The sequence below is a fragment of the Kogia breviceps genome, chromosome 1 (genome assembly GCF_026419965.1).
Source record: "Kogia breviceps isolate mKogBre1 chromosome 1, mKogBre1 haplotype 1, whole genome shotgun sequence".
NCBI lineage: Eukaryota > Metazoa > Chordata > Mammalia > Artiodactyla > Physeteridae > Kogia > Kogia breviceps.
In genome coordinates, this window is record NC_081310.1 from 20,208,732 (window position 1) to 20,233,256 (window position 24,525).

Genomic DNA, 24,525 nt, shown 5'->3' on the forward strand with positions numbered 1-24,525 from the left:
ATAGCCTCAAGAGGGCGATGGACTTGCTTTGCTTCTTAGACCAAAGAATTAGGTATTTATTACCCTCCTTGGAGCAGTTACTGTTTCTCTGACCAAGGGACGGTTACATGATCGGGAGTCTGGACTTGGTAGGCAGTGAGACGTGCCCTTCTATTCCTACTGGAAGTGAATTATTTGAACTGGCAGCAATTTTCTGAAGGATGCAATACGCTAGATCATTGTCCTTGACAGCTCTTAGGTTCTTATTGCAGTTCTGAGGGATGGAGTCACTCTCCCCTCTCCCTTAACCAAGGCTATAGTATAGTCCCTAATGACAAGCCAAGGAGAAGCATGGCTCCCTGCTTCCCTGGCTCATTTTTTGTGGTCTTGCTGTCTCCAGTGCAAAAGCCATAACGTTTAGAAATTCATGTGTTTTAACTTTCCAGTTGCAGCAAGAAATCAAAGACTGGAGTAAATCACATGCTGAGCTCAGTGAACAAATCAGATCATTTGAGAAGTCTCAGAAAGATTTGGAAGTAGCTCTCACTCACAAAGATGATAATATTAATGTGAGTTCATTCTCCTGAATACATGCTTAATTCTCATGAATTCTCATGAATCTGGGTAATTGAAATTGAGAGGCTCTTTCTAATAAATATCCTTTTGCTTCTTTTCTAGGCTTTGACTAATTGCATTACACAGTTGAATCAGTTAGATTGTGAATCTGAATCTGAGGGTCAAAATAAAGGAGGAAATGAGTCAGATGAATTAGCAAATGGAGAAGTGGGAGGTAAGATTGGTTTCAGGGAGGTTGGCCCTCTTTTTGCCTTCTAGTCTCTAAGTACACTGATGCTTTTTTCAACGGTCTGAATTTCCTGTTTAGGGTTAAAGCTGTAGATGCCTGTTACTGAATTTGTACAGTTGGCCCTCCGAATCTGTGGGTTCACATCCATGGATTCACCCAACTGCAGGTTGAAAATATTCGGAGAAAAAAAATTCCAGATAGTTCAAAAAAGGAAAACTTCATTTTGCTGCATGCCAGCAGCTGTTTATGTAACATTTACATTGTGTAAGGTATTACAAGTAACTTAGAGACGAAGTATGTGGGAAGATGTGTGTAGGTTATGTGCAAATGCTGTGCCATTTTATATAAGGGACTTGGGCATCCACGGATGTTGGTTTCCTGTGGGGGGTGGGGGAGGGGTCCTGGAGCCAATCTCTTGAGGATACCAAGGGACGACGATACAGGTCTGTATGCGTTGGGCAGAGGTGGGTTGCTGGCTTGTGGTACAGCAGTAGGCGTGCACTGGAGCCAGAGCAGCATCGGTCCTGTCTCCCAGCTCTGTGTACTGCACACGCCTCAGTAGGAGAAACTTCTTTCTGAACTTCATGCTTATCATTTCCGTAGCTCTGTGGTTTTAGGGCCACAACCAATTTCAAAAGTACCGAGTGTTTGGAGCCATAAACTTAACTGAGCGGTTAGAGTGGAGGCTAAAGGGAAAGAGTGTTTACTGATGAGAGAAATGTTTGTAGACACTCTATCCCATGTTGGAGATTGTTCACATTGTGGGTGTTTTAAACTACACCTGGTAGCAGATTCAGGGAGAGAGCAGAGGAATGAGTGCTTCTAAATAAGATATGTGACTGGGTGGGGGCAGGTAGATCTGAGCGAGAAGAAGGAGCTTTACTGCACATATCCCTTCTTGCTCAAGTACAGCATGGATAATGCTTTTATTGTACAGACTGGGAATTCGTTTTTTCAACCTAAGTTTGCACATCTCTTAGAAGTCAAATAGCTGAATCAGTTCTTTTCGTTAGTTTGTTTTTTTCATTGAGTGTTTGAACATGATAATTTTTGGTGGGAAATCAAGAAAATATAGTTAAACAGCAAGGAGGAAAGAGCACTGAAATCCTTTCGTTTTTTAGGTGACCGGAGTGAGAAGGTGAAAAAGCAGATTAAGCAGATGATGGACATTTCTCGGGTATAATCCTTTTTATAGAGTACTATAAGTGCCTGTGAATTCTTACTATGCCTCACTTTTAAGACTGTTTCTCTCTTCTGCAAATTTTAGACACAGACTGCAATATCAGTAGTTGAAGAGGATCTAAAACTTTTACAATTTAAACTTAGAGCCTCCATGTCCACTAAATGTAACCTGGAAGGTAGGTTGCTTCTTGAAAAGAAATTGCCACTGGAAAAATAAAGAGTGGCTTCCTGTTTCCATGTTCTCACCCCCCTTAACGCTGGCCTCCTCAGCAAGTTCTCCAGTTCTTGTGCACACAGAGCTCAAATGTTTTATCCCTTACAGACCAAATAAAGAAATTAGAGGAGGATCGCAATTCCCTGCAGTCTGCCAAAGCTGTACTGGAAGATGAATGCAAAACACTGAGGCAGAAAGTGGAGATTCTGAATGAGCTCTATCAGCAGAAGGAGATGGCTCTGCAAAAGTAAGGTTTTCGTGGTTCATTGTGAACAGTATTGTCATCTAACTACATGTCTGTACCTACTATAGATAATCTGGCCTTTTTAAAAGACTGTTTGTAGTTTTTTCTGTCTATAATTAGTATAGAAGTCTTTCTTCCTTTCAACCTTGTTTCCCATAACTTGCAATTCTTTTTCCATTTTAACTAATTGTCAGCAATTATTGCCTGTAATTTCCTTGAAGCATAGTAGTTATGCTACTATAGTAGCGTAGTAGTAGTAGTAGTAGTAGTAGTAGTAGTAGTAGTAGTAGTAGTAGTTATGCTACCCCATAGTAGTTATGCTACTAACTAACAGGTACTAACAGTTGCTATTGTGGAAGTGCTTCTTCTGATGATTCATACCCTTTCTGAGGCTCCACCACTTACTCCACTTTTCTTTCGCTGTTGTTAGTTATGTCATTCTGATTTGTCTTGCATTTGTTCTAATAGTTTTTAATACAGCCTTTAAAAATCCTGAGTGATTGTATGACATGATTTTAAATAGAATAAATACTTTAAAAGGAGTACTTAGTTACTGGCAGTATTGTAAGTTTTGGACTTAGACTATAGTCAATATTCAGACTATACATATATAATATGTAATTGTGGCAAGGTTGTTGGGAGTTTTGAATATAGAAATGCTTGTTTCATCCTCAGAGCAACTTATGAGATAGGTACAATTATTATTTATATATTAAGTATAGGAGGCTGAGGCTCAGAGAGACTACGTAACTTACCCAATATCACATCGTAGTGAAGCACCCAGTATCACATCGTAGTGAAGCAGGGCCTTGTACTAGGTTTTTCTGACTCTATAGCACATGCCCCTAACTTTTTTTTTTTTTTTTTTTTTTTGCCCCTAACTTTTTAACTGCATATGTTCTAAATGACAACCATATGGAAACCATAAAAAAAAAAAAAAGAAAGAAATACCTGTTTCATGTGTACGTTTAGGTCTTAATCTTTTGAAATATACATCTCAAATTTGGAGTTAGATATCTTTTGAAAGATATACTTTCATAGTTCAAGTTTTCTCCACCAAAAATACCTGAATCCTCTGAAATAGTTTATTGGTGGCACTTGCTATTTGTGTTTGCTCCTATACTTCACTCTTTGGCATTTATAGCTGTCTATGAGCAGGCTTATTTTGCTAAGCAAATTTAATCTTTTTCATATGCTTAGGTTGCTATTGCCAGATGCCATTAAACATTGGAACCATACCACTAACTTTTTCTCTAATTCTTTGCTCACCAAGAAATTAGTTTAGATTTTCCAAGTTTTATTCAGGCCAGCTCTAAATACCTGACTTGCTTCAGATAAATATTTCCCATTTCATTATTTATTATTATTATTATTTATTTATTTAAAAAGCACTTCTCTGGGGACTTCCCTGGTGGCTCAGTGGATAAGACTCTGCACTCCCAGTGCAGGGGGCCTGGGTTCGATCCCTGGTCAGGGAACTAGATCCCACATGCATGCCGCAACTAAGAGTTTGCATGCCACAACTGAGGAGCCCGTGATCCACAACTAAGGAGCCCTCCGGCTACAACTAAGACCCCATGCAGCCAAATAAATATTGCGGGGGGGAAAGGCACTTCTCTGCCACCAGTAGTCATCTGAATCACCTAAATGGCAATTGTCTTTCTTTATGATATAGTCAGTGTGGCACTGTTTTATTCAATTCCTCCAGCATCCATTCAGTCACCATGTCAGGGCACGAATTGCATACACTTCATCCCCAAAGCCACTGTATGTGCTCAGGCCCAAGTCATCTTTTCTGCCAGCCCTTAACTAATCACCTATCTCCAGTTTCTCTTTCTTATACCTCTTCTTCCAAGTCTACAGCTGCTAGAAGGAACTTTCTAAAATACAAGTCCTTGTATAGCATCATGTGGTTTAAAATCTGTCGAGGAGGCCCCCCCGTTCCCTCAGGGTCAATTTCCAACTGTTGGGCAGGCACACAGGGCCCCTCAGCTGTCCTGAGCTGCCTCTCCAGGTGCATTTCCTGCAGCTTCTTCTGGTGCAGCCTGACCTGACCACAGTTCCTTCATGCCACTCTGAGCTTCTGTGTAATTATGCATGCTGCTTTTTCTGTAGTAAAAATGTCCTTTTACATTATTTCCACCTGGCAGTCTCCTGCCTACTCAAATGTTTATGTTCCCCAAAATCTTTTCTAGAGTGAGTTGTGGCATAAATAAATAAATAGGTAAGTACTCATTTTTTCCTTATAATGTAATTCCTAAATGTATATTTGGGTTTAAATCTACATATTGGTATTTGCTTTCTATTTGATGGCCTGTTCTATGTTCTTTTTTCTCTTCTTTCTGTCTTTTGGATTATTTGAATATTTTTAATAATTCTGTTTTTCCCCTGTGTAAGCTTGGTAGTTATTGGTTGCTTTACTTGTCTTCATATACTTACCCTAAAGACCACAGCATGTATCCTGGACTTAGTCAGTAGATTTACCTCTTTCTGGGCTTTAACTCCCTCCTGAGTTAAGATGCTCCTGCATTTTAATTCTTTGTATACTTAAACTCTACAAGATGTTTTTATTGTTTATTACAGTGCTTCCCCGCCAGTATTCACTTGATTTACACACATATTTATACAAGCATACCTGGTTTTATTGCACTTTGCTTTATTGTGCTTTGCAGATACTGCATTTCTTACACATTGAAGGTTCATGGCAACCCCGTGTCAAGCAAGTCTTTCGGCACCATTTTTCCAACAGCATTTGCTCACTTTGTGTCTCTGTCACGTTTTGGTAATTCTCGCAGTATTTCAGACTTTTTCATTATTATATTTGTTATGGTGATCTGTGATCAGTGATCTTTAATGTTACTTTAAAGATTAGGGAGCTTCCCTGGTGGCGCAGTGGTTGAGAATCCGTCTGCCAATGCAGGGGACACGGGTTTGAGCCCTGGTCTGGGAAGATCCCACATGCCGCGGAGCAGCTGGGCCCGTGAGCCACAGTTACTGAGCCTGCGCATCTGGAGCCTGTGCTCCGCAACAAGAGAGGCCGCGATAGTGAGAGGCCCGCGCACCGCGATGAAGAGTGGCCCCCGCTTGCCACAACTAGAGAAAGCCCTTGCACAGAAACAAAGACCCAACACAGCCATAAATAAATAAATAAAAAATTTTTTTAAAAAAGGTTATGAAGGCTCAGATGATGGTTAGCATATTTCAGCAGTAAAGTATTTGATAGTTAAGGCTTGTATGTTGTTTTTCAGACATAATGCTATTGCACACTTTATAATAGACTACAGTATAGTGTAAACATAACTTTTACATGCCCTGGGAAACCAGAAAATTCCGAAACTCACTCTCTCTCTCTGCTTTATTGTGGTGGTCTGGAACCGAACCTGCAGTATCTCTGAGGTCTGCCTGTACTTCCTGTAGTTCTTTATCCTCTCCTGCACCTTTGGTCTGCCACTTGGGATCACTTTCATTCTACTTGAAGAATGTCCTTTAGTGACAGATTTCATCAACTTATCTTTGTGTGAAAACATCTTTATTTTGACTTCAGTTTTTAAGGATATTCTGCTGGCTCTGGGAGTTTTGCGGTTATTTAATTCCAGCACTTTAAAGATAACCAGATAGTTTCCGGTTTTGAAGTTTCTTTAAGGAATCCAGTATCACTCTTATTTTCCCTGTTCAGATGTCTCACCCCTGCCCTTGGCTGCCTTTAAAAGTTCTCTTTTGGTTTTTCAGCAGTTCTATCGGGACGTGTCTAGGTGTGGGTGTTTGGGGTTTGTGTTTCTCTTCTCCTTCCCCTCCCCTTCCCTAACTATTTTGCATTTATGCTGTTTGAGGGTCATCAGCACCTCCTGAACTTTTGGGTCTTTCTCCACATGTTGATTCTGCCTCATTCTCTCTTCTGAGATTCCCTTTAAACCTTTTTAAAAATAATTTCCCCTATGTCTGCTACATTCTTACCTATAATTGCTTCATTCTGGATTTTTTTTCTGACCTGTCTTCCAGTGTGCTAACATCTCACTTCAGTTATCAAATCTGCTACTAAAATCAGTCATTGAGTTCTTAATTCCAGTTACTGTGTTTCAATTTTGTAGCTTCTAATCCTTTGCTGAAATTTGTAATCTTGACTTTTGCTTCCATGAATGTATAAGGCAGTTATTTTAAAGTCTGTGTGATAATTCCATTATGTGGATCCTCGATGGGTCATTCCTTTTGTCTTTTAGATTTTAATCACAGTGTCTTGTGGGGTGCCTAGACAGTTTTGATTGAGTGGCAAACATTGTAGAGGGAATTGGAGGCCAAGAATGGTGTTGTTTTCCTAGAGAAAAGATTTGAGTTTATTTCTAGCAGGTGGTCGTTATTTTAATCCAGTCAGCAATAGAGGTCATTCAAAAATGGCTTAGTTCCGGACTTCCCTGGTGGCACAGTGGTTAAGAATCCGCCTGTCAATGCAGGGGACACGGGTTCGAGCCCTGGTCCGGGAAGATCCCACATCCCACATGCCACAGAGCAACTAAGCCCGTGCGCCACAACTATTGAGCCTGCGCTCTAGAGCGTGCGAGCCACAACTACTGAGCCTGCATGCCACAACTGCTGAAGCCAGCATGCCTAGAGCCTGTGCTTTGCGACAAGAGAAGCCACTGCAATGAGAAGCCTGCGCACCTCAACAAAGAGCAGCCCCCGCTTGCCACAACTAGAGAAAGCCTGCACACAGCAACAAAGACCCAATGCAGCCAAAAAAAAAAAAAAAAAAAGGTCTTAGTTCCTTCAAAGGACACTGCATTGCTCATTTGGTACTCCAAGTGCACAGCTCTTTCTAGCCTCAGCCTAAAGCCCAGGGCTTTTACTAGGGTCCCTCTCACTGGTAGCCCTGATCTCCACTTCATTTTCTGTGCAGCCAGGAATATTTTGAAAACTATTCAGTAGCCTCCTTATATCTCTACATTGTCTTTTAAGTGCATGGTGAACCTAGGGGAAAAGTGGCTTCAGATGCCAGGCTTATTTGTAATTCTGAGATTCCTTTTTTTTTTTTTTTTACTAGATCTTGGCCTCATATATTAGCTTAGTAGCTAATATATTAGCTCTCTGATGCCTTCAAGCATGTTCTTTATATTTTTGTCGAATGTTCTATTTGTTTTCGGTGTTCTCAGACTAACTCATTCATTCCTGGAAGCAAAATTCTCTCTGATCTTTTTTCAAGACCCAGTTTTCTCACATCTCTTCCTGAGTTAGGGATTGTTTTGTTGTTAGGTACATCGTTTACACTTTAAACTGCAAACTCAGTGTAGGGATAGTACTTTGCCCATATTTTTATCTTTAACATCTTACTAGGTTAAATATATTATAGCTATTCATAAGACATATGCTGAGTATTGAATGGACAATTACAAAAGAATATACAACCCTTTTGATTACTGTTTTTACTGTAGCTCTTCTCATTATGCTTCTGTTTCATAGAAATTGTTTCAAGTTTCTTTTGAATCAGAAGTATGGTCAAAGAAGTACAAGGGTAACAAGAAAATAGCATTTTAAAACCATGTTGCTACCACTGCAATCTCTGTTACAGTAGATTGATATCTTGAGCTCCAAGGTTAGTAGGTTAAAACCAGTTTCCAGTAGATGATACTCTGATTACGGGACAGCTTAGATTCTTTTTCTATACAGTAGACCTGGCCAATTCTAAGATTTTTCTCTTTCCTTTAATCATAATTCTATTGAAATAGGCAGTAGGAGTTCCACATCTGAAGTGTGGAATTAATCTGTGGTTAATTGCACAATTAGAAGACGATCTAAAAGGCTTTTGGGGGGCTAATTATCATGGTACCAGCCTTGGATTGAGAAATAGTCCTTCCAAGATTGAAGTAAGAGAAGTAATTACAGGTCTTTCCATGGTAGAAATAAGAGCAATAATTATTCCCGGCTCCATCCTAATCCGTTTAATTGTGTTAGGTTGATCAGCCCTGGCTTTCCACATCATTGAAGTCAAATGAGCTTTCATTGTCTCAAACACAGGAAACTTGCCCATGGGGCACAGAGTGTTTTTTCCATTTGTTTGTTTCATTTACTAGTGAGTAGAGAATTATGAGAAGTTTAAAAATGCAGGTGATTTGCCAACAGGCCAGAGTTTGATTTTTATCCCGAAGTGGCAGGTCTGAATTCCTTCCTATGACTTGCTTGTATGTGTGTTTTAGAGAGGATGGGAAGTAACCAGACGGCTGGGAAAGCAAGAGAAACACTTTCATTTGACGACTGATTTTATCTTAGGAAATTGAGTCAAGAAGAGTATGAGCGGCAGGAAAGAGAGCAGCGGCTGTCAGCTGCAGATGAAAAGGCGGTTTTGGCGGCAGAGGAGGTGAAAACTTACAAGTGAGTTCAGCTCCTGAGGAGGGTGTCAGAGGCTGATGAAACTACTGTTGGCTTAAAAAAAAAATACCTGTTTCACACTGTGTAGAGCAAACTGGCACAGAAGCAGAAATAAGTGGTCAAAACATTTAATTAACATGAGAAAAAAATAAATTTAAAGTTAACAAAGGACAAAGTGTTAAATTAGCAAAGATTTCCTTACACCCAATACTGACAAGACTGTAAGGGAAATTGGTTCATGCCAGCAGTTCTGAGTGGTTTTATATATCGGAGAAATCCTTTCTGGAAGGCAGTTTGCTGTATGATGTATTTAAAAACCATTGAAATGATCATGCCGGGGCTTCCCTGGTGGCGCAGTGGTTAAGAATCCGCCTGCCAAGGCAGGGGACACGGGTTCGTGCCCTGGTCCGGGAAGATCCCACATGCTGAGGAGCAACTAAGCCCGTGCGCCACCACTACTGAGCCTGCGCTCTAGACCCCGCGAACCACAACTACTGAGCCCACGCGCCTAGAGCCCGTGCTCCGCAACAAGAGAAGCCACCGCGATGAGAAGCCCTTGCTCCGCAACAAAGACTAGCCCCCCCACTCACTGCAACTAGAGAAAGCCCGTATGCAGCAAAGACCCAATGCAGCCAAAAATTAATTAATTAAATAATTTTTAAAAATGATCATGCCATTTGATAGACCCAGTAATCATAGCTCTGGGAAATCTTCTGTGGGTATAATTAAAGGAAGAAAAAGCTTTATGGAGAAAAATATTTATAGCGGGATTGAGAACATATTGAACAGTTAAGGAAATTATAAGGTATCAGTTTAGAATCTCCAGCTATTAAATAATAAGGAAGGACATCATGCAGCATTAGTTTTGATCACAGTGTACTCTTATTGCAGCCATGTAGAATGTGTTTTTATACATATGGATGAAGTCTGAAAGGGTACAGCTGTAGCTGTTAGAGTAAAGGGAACATGGCGAGATTGTTTAAAATATTATTCAGTTGTGCTCTAAATGATAAAAGCAAGTTTAATTCTTAGGCGGAGAATTGAAGAAATGGAGGAAGAATTACAGAAAACAGAGCGTTCATTTAAAAACCAGGTAATAATTATACTGCCCTACAGCAGCAGACTTCTTTGCTTTCTAATACGTATTATTATAATGAATCTCTGAACATATTTTTTGTTGTGTTATCTTTTTCAGATCGCTACTCATGAGAAAAAAGCTCACGATAACTGGGTAAGATTTTTTTTTTTCTTTTCTTTGTTTTGTGTGTCGTCTACCACAGCTTATTTTGGATATTTTTTTTCTCCAATAGCTCAAAGCTCGTGCTGCAGAAAGAGCTATAGCTGAAGAGAAAAGAGAAGCTGCCAACTTGAGACACAAGTATGTGATTTTAAAACATAGTTTCAGTGTGTTTTAGAGTTTCTAAAGGCTGTGCTGTGTGGTATCCAATAAGGAATTAATTTTCGATTTCATATTTAAATCCATTCTTTCTCTATATTCAAGATTACTGGAACTAACCCAAAAGATGGCAATGCTGCAAGAAGAACCCGTGATTATAAAACCAATGCCAGGAAGACCCAACACACAGAACCTTCCACGGAGAGGTAGGGAGCACTTTTAAAGGGCTGCAATCTATTTTTTGGTGAAAAATGTGTTTAAATTACTTTTTATTTCTGAATATGTGTGTAATTATGATGACCTAGAAATATTCCCAAGAACTTAGGGAAAAAAAGGTTCACTTAAAGTGGTAATTATTGCCTGTTGTCTTCAGGTCCTCTGAGCCAGAACGGCTCTTTTGGCCCCTCTCCTGTGAGTTGTGGAGAAAGCTCCCCGCCACTGACAGCAGACCCACCCGCAAGACCTCTGTCTGCTACGCTTAACCGAAGAGAGATGCCTCCAAGTGAATTTGGTGAGCATTGACGTGTTACCTTGCAGACAACTGTTTCAAGAGTTTCTTCCTTGAGAATTCTGATGCAAGCAGCAGTTGAGAATTGGGGTCTGTCCAATATAAAGAAGGAAATTTCTTAATTTTGTCTTGGTGGATAAATAGTCTACTTTAGATTTGCTTTAGAACAAAAAGCATTTATGTATTATTACCATACTATTTGTCATGTATAAGTACATATGTAAAACAAATATATAAATATCATTCTTATTGTTGTTTCTTTTCAGATTTTTGCTGTGAAGTACAGGCCTTTATCTTTAAACTTCTGTCGAGTTCCTCTCTTGAATAATATAAAAGTAGCCTTAAAACTATATAATTTATGCCGTGTACATCTGTTTCTCATTAATGTGAAATGCTATAAGTCTGTTTCTAATCAGAAATATGTCTATAATACTTGGTAAGATACGGAAGTCAGATTACATACAGACTGAAAAAACAGCGTATACAATTGCCTGTAGCTCGAAGTACCTGACCGGTGCTATTAACGTGCAGGTCTTTCAATCCAAGTTAGTTCTTACTTTAATTCTTTAAGTTTGTGCATAAATTGTTGGTGATTTCTCCTCATACGTATTGGGAGACCCATTTTTAATTTTGCTTTCTGGGTAGAACTGAAACCTGGCCTGTCCACAATTGGTTTATTCTGAAAAGTTCATGCAAGGGCTGTTATTTCTCTCAAGGGTCAGTGGATGGGCCTCTACCTCGTCCTCGATGGTCATCTGAGGCATCTGGGAAACGCTCTGCCTCTGGTAAGGGCCCTAAGTGTGTTCAGAGTCTCAAATTGTGGAGGAGGTGTGTAGAGGACTTCGTATTCTTCTTCAGAGAGTATACAAGTCAGCATAAGTCTAAATCAGTTCTCTGGCCTCCCACAGATCCAGAATCCGGTGCAGCTCCCATGATGAACAGTAGCTCAAGAAGCTCTTCCCCCTCTAAGGTGATGGATGAGGGCAAGGTAAATGCTGGGGTCATTTTGAATTGTAATTAGGTATTTCAGGAAACATGGAACTTTCTACAACGCCCTCTCTTTGCCTTGTCCATCTCCCTTTTGTGTGCTCTGTTACGCCTACCATCTCATTTACTTTTTGAAAAAGCAGACTGTTCCCCAAGAGCCTGAAGGCCCTTCAGTTCCCAGCCTTACGTCTTTGGCTGAGCATCCAGTAGCACTACGTACTTGTAGGTTGAACTGGGCTTTTTACTTGGCGTATTTCTGGAAAGGATCAGAGGAGCACGACACCAATCAGCTTTGCTTCAAATTGCATGGCAGTACTGACCTTACGGTTGACTTGGAGGTGTTGCTGGGTTGCTGAAGTCTGGTTGGTTGGTTGGCTTTTACTCCTTTTTCCTGTTTTGGTTAGGTGATTAATCTCTCGAGAGCATCTGTTGTAATTAACCTTAAAATGTGAAAAGTCATCACTTCAGTCCTGTATTGTGTGCTTCGGTGTTGAGTGCTCTAAGGCAGACCAGCTCATCGTATACTGTGTAAATTCATCGTCATTATGTATTTGTTTGGAAGCGTGCTATTTAAGAACATCTCCAGTGGTACGCCAGGCAAGCCCTATTTTGAATAATGTGAAATTACAGATCACTAACAGAGGATGTTTGCTGTAAGTGGAGTACTGAATAGTGGAAATCTTTAATTACCTGTTGTGCCAGTTCCCAGCAGTAGCCGTAAATTATGTTCACATAAGTGTTTTCTCTTGTAACTTGTGTAGCTGCGACAGCTGGTAAGTCCTCTGATTGTACCTCACAGTGCTTTACTGTGTTGACATCAAGATACATATTTTCATTATTGAGAATTTCCAACCCAGCTTCCATAGGGAAGGACTGGTCAGCACCTCATAATGTGAAGGACGGTGTTACTGGTGAATGGGGGTAGATGCTGGAGCTGTGCCTGCTGAACTTGTCCATATAACATTATCTCTGTTGGGAACTACTTGTGAGTTCCAGTGCGGGACTCTGCCGGGGCAGAGGAGGAAGAGCACTGGCTTGGAGTCAGGCTGATAGTGGATTCCAGCCCAGCCTCTTACGTGCTCGGTGACCTTCGGCAAGTTATCTAATACTCTCTGTGCCTCTGTTCCCTCATGTTTAAAGCAAGGTGAGATCTTAATAACACGTGAAAGGAAATTGAAGGTACTCTGAATATTAGCTCTTCTTACATGTGTAGAAAGTGGATTTTTTCATTCCCTTTTGTTCTTTCCACTCTTAATAGGGAAAAATGAGCTATTGTGGTGACGGGAGGGAGGGGCTGCCCTAGAAGCAGTTTACCGTGTGTATGGTATGATTGTTAGCTCTTAGTTGGCAATCGCCTCGGTTAATATCCTTTGACAGTCCTCTTGCATCCCCTTCCGTTTGCCCCTACGAGCAATAATATGATTATGCTGCAAGTGTTCACTCCTCTGACATTCTTTGAACCCGCCCGAGCTGTCAGTGGGACAGGTAGGAGGGGTAGAGTTTCGTTGCCGTAGTTCGCTCTTTGGACAAGTGCCTGACATCTGCTTCATTGGGTTTTAGCTTTTACTGGCGCTGGTGCTTTTATCTGTCGTAGCCGAGCATTTCAGAACTTTCATTACTTCTCCTTTGCAGGTTAATACGGCTGCAAAAGGGCCCCCTCCTTTTCCAGGGGCGTCCCTCATGAGCTCCCCCGTGGGAGGCCCTCTCCTGCCGCCCATTCGATACAGACCTCCTCCTCAACTCTGCGGCCCTTTTGGGCCCCGGCCACTTCCTCCGCCCTTTGGTATGGTGATTGAATGGTAGTAATGGACTTGTGAAGTGTATTCATCTTTTCACTCTAATCCTTGATACAATTTTAACAGTTGCTCTGCAGGGCTGTGCAGTGAAAGGGTAGAGCTGGCTGAGTACATTTGAACTTTTCTGCCAGCTTCTCAGGACACGGGGTGCTGCATAATCTCCCTATACTGAGCTGGGCAGTAGGTCTCTCTTGTAGACAAGGGAAAATGGGCTGTTCATAGAAAGTCAGAAACATTATTTCTGCCTATGTTTCTTGAACATCTCTGGCTCCATACTAGGCTCCATAATGGATGGAATTAACTCTCCTAACTCCAAGAGCTTAAGGCATCCTATAGGACACATACATACATTATATACAACATAAAACTTGTAATCACCATAATGGAAGTACAAGCAACAGGTCACAGAGTATAAAAGAAGGAAAGATTAATCCATCACTCCCCACCTTGGGAGTAAATAGGAAGGAAGTGTTAAAGAGAAGGTAGAATGAAATAGCAACTAGGTAGAATGTTGCTGAATTTAATTAGGTGGAGCTGGAAGGCCCTTCCCAGCTGGGCAGACACCTTGATTTTGATGGCATATGTAGGTCCATACTGACTGCTGCATGAGTTTTTAATTGATACAGTAACAGTGGAATTTCTCTTATCAAAATTTACTAACAGTGAAGCCCTTATTTCATAATCTGTCGTCTTAGTATGATATATAGTACTTCTAAGTACCAATCAAGCTCTTGTGAGATAAAGACAGCAGAACTGTGTTGTCGAAAAAAACCACAAGCTAGGTAGAGCCACGTTTAAATCCAGCCTGTGTTGCTTCATGGCTGGCTGGCTACAGGCATGTAACTTAAACTTGCTGAGCCTCAGTTTGCCTCATCTATAAAGTGGGGATGCCATCACCTGACTTCCAGGGGTATGAGGAATTAAAGATTAACATACATGGAATCATCTAAATTTAGATATGTTCATATGTAGTTACATGACTGAATTTTAATTTTTCCAGGTCCTGGTTTGCGTCCACCACTAGGCTTAAGAGAATATGCACCAGGCGTTCCACCAGGAAAACGGGACCTGCCTCTTGACCCTCGAGAATTCTTACCAGGACATGCACCTTTTAGACCTTTAGGCTCTCTTGGCCCAAGAGAGTACTTTATCCCTGGTACCCGATTACCACCCCCAACCCACAGCCTCCAGGATTATCCACCTTCCTCTGCTGCAAGAGACTCACCGGCTTCCGGCTCCAGAGGTGAGCCCCCGCCTGCCTCTCAGAGCACTAGCCAGGGCTGTTCGCAGGCTTTCAAACAGAGCCCGTAACTGACCTCGGACGTTTAGTCTGAGAGAAAGTGGACTGTGCGCTGTTCATGACGGTAGAGGATTTTCACTGGCTTCAAAATCCAAAAGTTGATTTTAAAAGGTTTGTTTTTAGAACTAAGCTGCCCTGGCAGTGTGCATTTTTGAGCCAAACAGTTAAAAAATATCATTTCCCCCCGCCCCAAAATAAAAATCACCTTGTAAGCTGGAGCCTCCTTACAACTTTGAAATGTGCAATAAAGAATACCTGTGTTTTAGTTAATGTAGTATATGTAACTGCTAAATGATTCAGAATGTCGTGAAAAATATGAACATTTCCTGTGGAAATGCTATAAGAACATGTATTTCCATTTATTATCCTATTTTTAGTGTACACCAGTTGAATACAGAGCAACAGTATTTATAAGCTTGATTTTTAAAAAATATCTGGTCGTAAAAACTGTTACGCTAAAAATGTTTACTAAAAGATCGCTAAACTTTTATCTCCCCTCTTGCTGAAGTTCTTTGTAGTAATAGTTCATAAAAATTTGGTTATTAATATTTCCCAAGTGTCTGTTGATTGTTTTCTCACGAGACTTGTACCGTTTTGGAAACATGTAAACTCAAGCTCCCAGAACTGAAGATGGTGACCTGGCAGCACACTTCCCTGGCTCACTGCTCATGAGTTCAACCTCAAAGTCACCGGGAAGCACCACAACTGATATGTCTTCCTTCTACTACAAAGAAGTCAGTGGGCCAATTTGGACAGCATCCACATGCTTTCTTGTGGCTCTGCCTGGTTGAGAATGGTTTTCTGAGTATGAGTTTACATGTAGCAAGAGTTGTTTGGCCTGATATTCTCTTGCTTTTACCGTTCTTGCGTTAGGGTGCATAACAGAAAAGTGAAAATGATGTGTCATGACCATAAAAGTAAGAAAATTTCTTTTAAAAAATGTAGAGAGTCTGTTATTTCTCCTATACCTTGCCGCTGACTTTCAAGGAATATGGTGAAAAAGGGCAACGAGTTGGTAATGCTGTGAGAAAGACTGACTTAGGATTGTGAGGCTTGTAACATGCCCTAGGTCAGCAACCATGGGCTGAACTCAGTTCTTTTTGTTGATTGATCCTATTCCAAAATTCATATTTGAATACTGGCACTTATATTTAAAAATCAGTAAATCTGAGAATCTAGGATTGCATCATACTTGCTATACCCATTACTGCACCAGGTCTTTTAAACAATGTTTCTAACGGCTAGATCATACTCTTGCATTTTCTGAAGTTCCGTGATGTAATGATACTACTGCAATCTGCACCGTGACTTGTCACCATTACGATAGTTAATCCTCTAATACCTTATAAAATAAAGCAAATGCTTCACTGTGAAACAAAATTTCTTCTTTATACTGAACTAAAAGATGCCACTTTAGAAAGATACGGACCGTTGAAAGAAGACAACTCTTCCAAAGTTTGTAACGAAGGAGTTTTTCAGGAAAAGAGAATTCTATCTCTTTGTCCTGTTTATTATCAAGAATAGAAGAAATTTAAGAGGAAAGCTCCATAGTTAACAGCATAGGTTATTTTTAACCATGTAAAATAAAAAGATTAAGTCACAAATGCAGCTTTTGAGTAATCAATCTCTTCAGGATGTGAAATAATGGTGAAGTTAAGATAATTTCAAAATTTAAATAGTATTTAAATATCGATTACACCAGTTAGGAAGATAATATAGTAGCAAAGGTAAATTAAATCTATTTCAACATCAAATCCTGGAGTCTTTTTTTTTTTTAACCTCTAAAGCCTTTTTGGTGTTTATTCTGTGTTTCATATTGAGAAGTCAGTCAGCTGTACAGAACTGCCACCTGCGGCTTAGCCGAGCGGCCCCGGACTTGCCGTCCCTGCCGCCTTGCAGAGCCCTCTGTCTGCACCCCTTCGGCAGCCCAGCCCAGGCAAGCCGCCAGTTTGGAGAGGGTGTGGGGGGGCATCACCCTCAGTCACATCAGCCCCGACTAGCTTGAAAATGACATCTGTTTCAGAAGTCATCTCCAGCTACCTGACTGTCTTTCTGGGCTTAGTTGCCAAAATCATCTCAGTTATGGAGCAGCAGCGTTTCAGCCTCCAAGTCTGCTGTAGTTGCGGTCACTATTCAATGGCTGATCTTTTCATCAAAAAGTAAACAATTTGTACGATGTGGAGTATTCTGTGTCTACTGCTTTGAGACAGTCGCTCCTTTTGTTATTTCATTCAGGTCTGAATTACACAGCTAAGCTAATCAATCGGTGTTCGATTTAAGCTGCTTTAACACTGATGAAAGGCATTTGTAGTTCATCTAAACCATACTTTTGTGAATGACAGCAGATGTGACAAACTATCACCTTGATCTACATGTCTTACCGTGTATGAGAAAAGAGAAAGAACAATGTATCAGTTTTGCTACACTTTTAATGGTAGGTTTTTTAAGGGATTATTTTTAGGTCTTGTCAGCAACATCAAACAAAAGGTACTGAGTACTCCACAGGGTACAGAGTGCTGCCAAGCACCTTAGAAAATGTACGTGACATGGGGAACATGTGGTTCTTGCCCCCTGAGGAGCTTACAGTCTGGGGGTGGGGGGGGGCACGGGGCTGACAACTCACAGTTTAAGAGTTGAGTGAGCAACAAAGTAATTTATTAAGGCAAATTCCTCATCCCCTCAAGCTACTGTGGATGGAATCATCTGGAATTAAACTAATCAAGAGGGAGGCAAGAGTAAATTGGGTTGAGAATTCTTCAGGCTCATATAGTTTTCGTTAACACCCATCATCGTGAACAGAACTGACCTAACAGACAACTGAAAGTGGAGACTAGATCTCTTGAAGTGCAAGGGCTAGAACTTAATTGTGGTTACTTATTTTAAAAAGCAAACATACTGAACGGTATTGACTAGGCTTATTATACGAGTTTAAAAATAGGCCAAGTACTGGCACCGCGTTCCCCTCGTGCTAGCATTGGTCATTTAAAACAGTGAATATTAAATATGTGGACTCCACATCTAACCCACAGAATGCCCACCCCAAATCTTAAATGTTCTGTGTATCAAATATCCACCTCATGTGTACTATGAAAGTTTTATTTATGCCCCATTATTAAGTCAAAAGAATGTAAATAGTCAAATTATAAAAAGCTCATGACCTGCATATTTCCATATGGATGAATGTCAGTATATCTACATAGGAAATAAATGGCAGTCCTATCTACCTATATAAAAAAAATAGACTATCTCCAGATTTGCATACTCACCACTATAAGAAGAGGTATGCGGGTTTTAAGGTTTCACAATCAGTTGTCAGAAAAACAGCAGTTATTCCTGCGGTATCTTGTTAGCATCTGACTCAAATTATTTTTAGATTACACGACTTAGAAGACATTATAAACCCACCAAGAATTTGTAATTATTCTGAGATGGTTCCATCACTAACCCCAGAATCACTATCAGAAAGAGTAACGATGTGATGTAGAAAAAAGCTCATCAACATGACTAAAAATATGCTCACTTTCAGAAAAACGATCCGGTCATCTGGAAAAATCACAACGACCACCCGCGAACACGCCCATACAGGATACTGATTGGGCCAAGGCACACTACTGCTAAGCAGGAGAACCGTGAGATCAGGGTGAATCAAGGCCGTCTCCGAGGAGCAGCCTATAAATTTCCAGACTGACCTTGGGCAGCATAATTGGTCCAATTCCCCTCAAAGCAGTTTCATACTATCCTACCCACATCAACCCAACGTTTGAGAGTAACTGGAAAAACCGAAGAGCACGTCGGAGCGGAAGCGGGCGGGTGTGTAAGCTCTAGCACGCGCTTAGTGCTGTATTAAGCGTGAAGGCGAGCACAGCCCACCCGCAGCGGTGTCGCTCCGGGAAGCAGCGCAGGAGGAGCGGCACGTCAGAAAAGAGGCGATTCACTGCACAATTAATAGAAAAGCGAAAACGTTTCAAGATCTACAATAAGCCTGTATCCAAAGGAGTCTTTTACATCGGTGACGTGGACTTTGAATTCTGTGCTACAGCTTTGTAATGGACTCACTCTGGCCTGCTGGCCTGGGCACGGCTTGCTTCCTGCCTGTTGAAGGGCGAATGTGCTACACAGAGCTAGGATGGTTTCTACCGAGTGCTGAGATTCACAGAAGTTCCAGGGTATTCATGTCAGGATCATTCCTTGTGCAAAGTTTGATGCAGATGAAGATAAAGTGGTTTCTTGGTCAATAATTGCAATTTCTTTCTTTTAAAGTCAGTGGGTTTCTTGTATCTGTAACCACAATAGAAAAACCATTGAGAACTGCTCTATTCTAAGGTTACATATTCAGAAGAAAGAGTAGTCGCCATTAAATTAGTGCTAATTCTGTGTGTGCAGCACTTACAGCTCTATTACAATTGGCCCAGGTTTAATTTCATCCATCTCCATGAAAGCAAAGCACTTGGTGCTGGTAAACCTTTTCTTAGGCTTGTAGTGTTTGAATTCAAAGAAAATAGCTGCACCTAAGGAATCAGAGCAAAGCAGATTAGCCACAGACAGCACATTTCTAGTGTCAATAAATTTTCTTTGATCACCAGAAGCCTATGTACAAGCAACAACTGTCATAGTTTTACAAAGTAACCTCTGGCAAACAATCTCTCTGATGATACGACTGACTATGGTTGTCACCCCAAAACTCGTCTGTACCCGAATGGAGGGACATGTCTCCGTATCATCCCATTCTACAGAGCAGAGCAAAACTTCTTGAGCCAGAATGACTCAAGAATGTAAATAAGTTCATCCACAGGTAGAATTATAAAATATTAAGAACAGAAAATACTAAATACTACCAAAAAGACCCAAGACCCACAGGAAATACTTGTTAAGTATTAACATTACTCATAGAAACACATTAAGTAGAAAAGGCATGTAAAAGAGTTCATAAAAAAATCCAAACTTAAATAGTTTCTTGAAACAAAAATTCAGTTTTGGGGAGTTGTTTTTTTTTTTTTTTTTTTTGCGGTACGCGGGCCTCTCCCTGTCGCGGCCTCTCCCGTTGCAGAGCACAGGCTCCGGACGCACAAGCTCAGCAGCCATGGCTCACGGGCCCAGCCTCTCCACGGCATGTGGGATCTTCCCGGACGGGGCACGAACTCGTGTCCCCTACATTGGCAGGCGGAATCTCAACCACTGCGCCACCAGGGAAGCCCAGTTTTTGGGAGTTTGAAGTTTGAAGTCTGAACAACAGTGGTTCCATTTTTAAATGTTAGCTGCTTCCTAACACCTTTCTCAGTGTCCAAAGCCCTGTTTTGTTTTTCCTGGAATGACACGTGCTTGTGTGAAGACAGTGCTACGCAAGACGAGGGCTTAGAGAGCACGCCTATCCCTCCCCTCCCCCAGTGGACAAGTGGTGATGAAACATGTAGACAGTTTTCTCTCCCCAAAGCCCAACAGATAAGCTCTCTCCACCTCCCCACAGAGAAAAGCTAACAACAGAATAATAAATCGCCTCATCTGTGTAGCCAAGAACAATTAATTTCTAAAGAAGGCAAGGAAAGAGACGGAAGGATGTCAGGTTCTCCCTGTTAACTGGCTCATTAACAAAGACTTAACCAGAGCGGTACTGGATCTTGCTTTGGTTTTAAAGACAATTAACATACATCTAATACTTTCACTGACGACAAAACTCCCAAGTGACTAGAAGTTTAACAATGTTCAGAAATGTGTGCGCAGCCCTGGCACCTGGGTCCAAACGGAGCGCTTCACATGTCAAGGAAGGAAAGAAAAGCCAGTCACTTAGGAGACAAAGGGGTGTGCGTGAGGGAGAGATGGGCGTATTTATTTATTTATTTGCAGAGCCACGTGGCTTGCGGGATCTTAATTCCCCGACCAGGGATTGAATCTGGACCCCAGCAATGGAAGTACCAAGTCCTAAGCACTGGACCGCCAGGGAGTTCCAGAGATGGGCATATTTAGCATCTGCCACCAACACACACGAAAGGATTACAATTAGGTTACCGGTGACCTCAGTCCCCAGGTGTATGACCCTGCCATGTCCACAAAAGAGTAGCTTCTCTTCTCCCTTCCACGGCAATAACAGAGGCATTTTATTATTTAAAAACCTCATAGATCTTTAAGATAGCAGATCACATTTCTTAGTCTCTTCAGCTATGGAACCCATCTCCTTGTCATCGTGATTGTGTCTGAGGTCTGAATAAATGTGAAAATAAAGTCACATTTGAAAACAGCATTAAAGTCCAAATATGATACCATCATTTTAAGGAAGTTAAAAAAGTTTTACTATTCATCTGCATCATCTGTAGATAATATATTTCCTGCACTGCTGGTATGCACAGCTCTATACTTCATGGCATTTATAAGAAAGGACAAAATGTAAAATGAGAATAGCCTAGAAAGATTAACTGAAACACTTATAAACGTAAAGTATACTCATTAGCATTAGTCTCCATTAAAATGACAGTCACTGTACATAACAGATTCAAAGGTGGAGAATAGAGAGTCAAATTCTGAATATAGTTCACGTCACAAACCTTTGGTTAATTTTTCAACGTGCTTCTGGAGCTCAATGTCCACGTTAAAATGAACATACGTATCTTCTTTTCTTGAAGCCACAGGAGTATCCTGCACAGGAGTTAAATCGATGCCATTCAGATCTAGAGAGGAAAAAACAGTTTCTGCTTCGAGCCTTCAAATACAGACTTAAAAACTGCAAAGGAAATGCGAAGGGCTGTGTTTCCTGAAGAGGCAAAAGCCGAGAGGAGATTCTGAGGCCAATAAAGACCTATGTCTGGGGTGAGCAGGAACCTGAAGGCGGCTGGTTTCCAAGGTCATGTGGAGGGCATGGAGTAGAGAGGGCGGGAGACCCCCATGGGTAGGAGAAGGAAGCCTCCTTACACATCACAAAATTGGATCCTTACTAGCTAAGAGGTGTCTTCTGAGGACACAGACCAGTATATCTTTGTGAATTTCATTTGGGGACGTAATATACCACAATGGCGCTCCTACCCCTATTTCCCAACCTTGATCGGGTGCATGACATGGCAAGGCCTATAAATCTAACATTATCAGAATTCCCCTGCTGTATTCAAGTCAGAGGACCAAACAATGGACACGACAGCTGCCAAGGAAACCTTGCCATGAATGTACACTTCTTACATATGTTACTTAAATTCTGGTTCTATTTGCCATGCACAAGCTGATTTACAATAACCAGACGGCACACTATGTATGGTGCACACACTGCTGCAATTTCTGGAGCCAGGAATCGTCCAGTTTACTCTAATTCAGCACACACTCATTTAATGACTACTCAGTGTTCATGTATTATTCAACAGACCCATCTTAGGGACCTTAAAGCAAGAGAGTATGTTTGATTACTTCAGTTCCTAAAGATATTTAAATAAAACATGTTTCAGTTCAACCATATGCAAAGGTAACATAATATCTACATTTCATTACATTTTTTTGTATTTTACAGTGTTCGCTCCTGAATGAGAGATGTAGTTTTGTGAATGGCCTATCAAACAATGTAGGGTATAAAGACTTTCCAGTAGACCATGGATTTGAGAACCAGCAACATCAGAAGTTCAAGTATCACAGCATTAGTGCTATGGATCATGGTCTCTCCATGTTAAAATTTTTGTCTGTGGCCAAAATCCTTTTTCTTTTATTTGGTACTAATGAACCCACGGGTCTGAATATTTCTACGATCGGTAAAAAGTTCCCTCTATTTAATTTCAGTCCATACCTGTTTGTCTCAAACTGCAGGTTTATTAACTGTAGACTGGATTAACTGTGCAGTTATTTCTGAATAATAGTATGACAACTTCATCTTCAATCACCCAATAATTATTTTCAAAAGACTGTTGCGTGCTTTACAAATAAAGTGCTGTATAAAATGCTTGGCAACAACAAAACAATTCAATCACTGTGGCTTCCCTCTTAAACCAATGACCAAAAAAGTTGTTTTCAAGGAAAAAAAATGGTTTGCCATTGAATAGAAAAAACCAAATCCTAAGAGTAACCATGCTTAATAATGACGGTAACATAGTTAAGTATGAGAAATACATCACTCGTCTAATGTCCCACGGGGTTATGTTCAGGGCGTGGATGTTTATGGACGTGTCCTATTTCCCTGTCTCCACTCGTGATTAATTGAAGGCCCGATTCTCATCCACCTCTGCACAGCTGTCCTATGTACAAACCTCTCTTGGACAGGAACGAGAGGACCTGAAGTGGAGGCGTGGGAAAACAGGAGAACACGGGGCTTTGCAAAGAAAATCACACACCCTTGGAAGGTGGGGGACATTTTTCTAACCTGTTTTCTGAAGGACGCATCTGCTGTTTAAGACAGTGTGTCTGTCTAGTCAGCACCCTTGATGGAATTTTAAGAGTAAAAAGATATACACAAAGAAAAAAACCAAAAGCAAATATGAGTGTAAGTTATGGATAGGAAAGTATTTTTAGTAAATCTCTCAGAAACGTTTGGTGAAGCAATGATGACCACCTCTTCCCAGGGATTTTGCCTCACTGTAAAATCAACTAAAATAAGTTGTCACAGATATAAAACATCCCCTCCCTCTCCCCACCAAAAAAGTTCCAAATGAGAAGCAACATTATAAAATTCCCCAGAGGGAAGATAGACACACAGTTATTTACCTTTTACACTAACTGTGATATAGGGATCAATGCATTGCCCAGCGTCTTTCAGGCCAATTTTCTCAATTCTGATAGTGAGTAATGTCATTCCTGGTTCTGATGGCAACCTTGGTAATAAAGTACCTGGCAACAGAGAAATAGCAATAAAAACGAGCTCCACCAATAATTTCAACGTAAATATTTGAACAACATAGAGAAGATATAGCTTTGCTCTTAACTGGCTTAGTAACTAGCCAGGCATCATTTCAGTTTCCAAAACTTCCAGATGCTTGATGTTATTCTTCTCAGACAAATGCTTAATTAGACACAAGACACATCTACACTTCCATACTTCATATTCAACACTAAAGCGTAAATTACTAACTCAAGTTTGTTAAAATTCCAATCCAGGAAGCCCAATTATAAATTACCACATAATTGAGAATGTACATAATATATATGCTTCACATTTACTCCTATATAATATACTCCGTATCTCAACATGAAGTGGTAGAACAAGGACACAAAAAGCTTTATAAACATTTGTTACGTATTTCTAAAGTTCGAAAAATTTAATCCCAGAATCAATCAATAAATCTTTCAGCTACTATTAATCTTTCAGGAAATAATGTATAACTTAATATTTATATATTTAATAGAATAACTTTACAGTGTAATTTCCCACTCCTTTCTTCATCCTATTCTGTGTGATATCCTCTCAGAAATCAGTCCTACTGAGAATGCCACATAAAACCACAAGAGTAATTGTATGTTTGAAATCTTTTCCATAGATCAATTAAATTTTTTAAAACTGAAAAACCACCCAGAACCACACAAGAGCATTTCCCACCAAGAAAATGATGTGAAGAAAGAAAGAGACTGTACAGTTTGTTCATTTATTTCAAATAATCGATGAAGAACAGATACAAACAAAGTTGATTTTAATTTAATATGTATATAGTACCACAACTTACAGAATCTAACATTTATAAAGGACTTTGGTTGACACTCTTCAAGTTTCTATCCAACAATGTGTTATTCTACTCTTAATGAGGAAGTATTTGAAGTACATGAATCAATCAACTTACCATGTTCGAAATATATTATCAATATA

General features: G+C 40.5%; 2 protein-coding genes across 4 annotated transcripts in view; one reads left to right on the forward strand and one right to left on the reverse strand.

Moving 5' to 3' along the window:
* Nucleotides 1-19,006, forward strand: part of MIA3 (MIA SH3 domain ER export factor 3) — a 57,928-nt gene extending 38,922 nt beyond the window's left edge. For 2 of the 3 annotated variants that reach the window (XM_067028042.1, XM_067028053.1), the window contains 16 exons: nucleotides 426-548; nucleotides 658-769; nucleotides 1,906-1,961; nucleotides 2,052-2,142; nucleotides 2,289-2,427; nucleotides 8,683-8,784; nucleotides 9,814-9,874; nucleotides 9,977-10,012; nucleotides 10,092-10,159; nucleotides 10,283-10,383; nucleotides 10,551-10,688; nucleotides 11,402-11,470; nucleotides 11,594-11,673; nucleotides 13,305-13,455; nucleotides 14,469-14,711; nucleotides 18,295-19,006. In XM_067028042.1, coding sequence (XP_066884143.1) covers nucleotides 426-548; nucleotides 658-769; nucleotides 1,906-1,961; nucleotides 2,052-2,142; nucleotides 2,289-2,427; nucleotides 8,683-8,784; nucleotides 9,814-9,874; nucleotides 9,977-10,012; nucleotides 10,092-10,159; nucleotides 10,283-10,383; nucleotides 10,551-10,688; nucleotides 11,402-11,470; nucleotides 11,594-11,673; nucleotides 13,305-13,455; nucleotides 14,469-14,711; nucleotides 18,295-18,386 — 1,662 coding nt within the window. In that variant the 3' untranslated portion in view covers nucleotides 18,387-19,006. Of the gene's footprint in view, nucleotides 1-425; nucleotides 549-657; nucleotides 770-1,905; nucleotides 1,962-2,051; nucleotides 2,143-2,288; nucleotides 2,428-8,682; nucleotides 8,785-9,813; nucleotides 9,875-9,976; nucleotides 10,013-10,091; nucleotides 10,160-10,282; nucleotides 10,384-10,550; nucleotides 10,689-11,401; nucleotides 11,471-11,593; nucleotides 11,674-13,304; nucleotides 13,456-14,468; nucleotides 15,686-18,294 lie in introns of those variants that run through there. The other variant, XM_059071183.2, reaches the window with a different exon arrangement.
* The window catches only part of AIDA (axin interactor, dorsalization associated), a 43,530-nt gene continuing 36,184 nt past the window's right edge, over nucleotides 17,180-24,525 (reverse strand). Inside the window, exons 7-10 of the mRNA XM_059077799.2 lie at nucleotides 23,433-23,555; nucleotides 21,305-21,427; nucleotides 19,159-19,276; nucleotides 17,180-19,046 (exon numbers count right to left, since the gene is read on the reverse strand). Coding sequence (XP_058933782.1) covers nucleotides 18,950-19,046; nucleotides 19,159-19,276; nucleotides 21,305-21,427; nucleotides 23,433-23,555 — 461 coding nt within the window. The 3' untranslated portion in view covers nucleotides 17,180-18,949. The remainder of the gene's footprint in view (nucleotides 19,047-19,158; nucleotides 19,277-21,304; nucleotides 21,428-23,432; nucleotides 23,556-24,525) is intronic.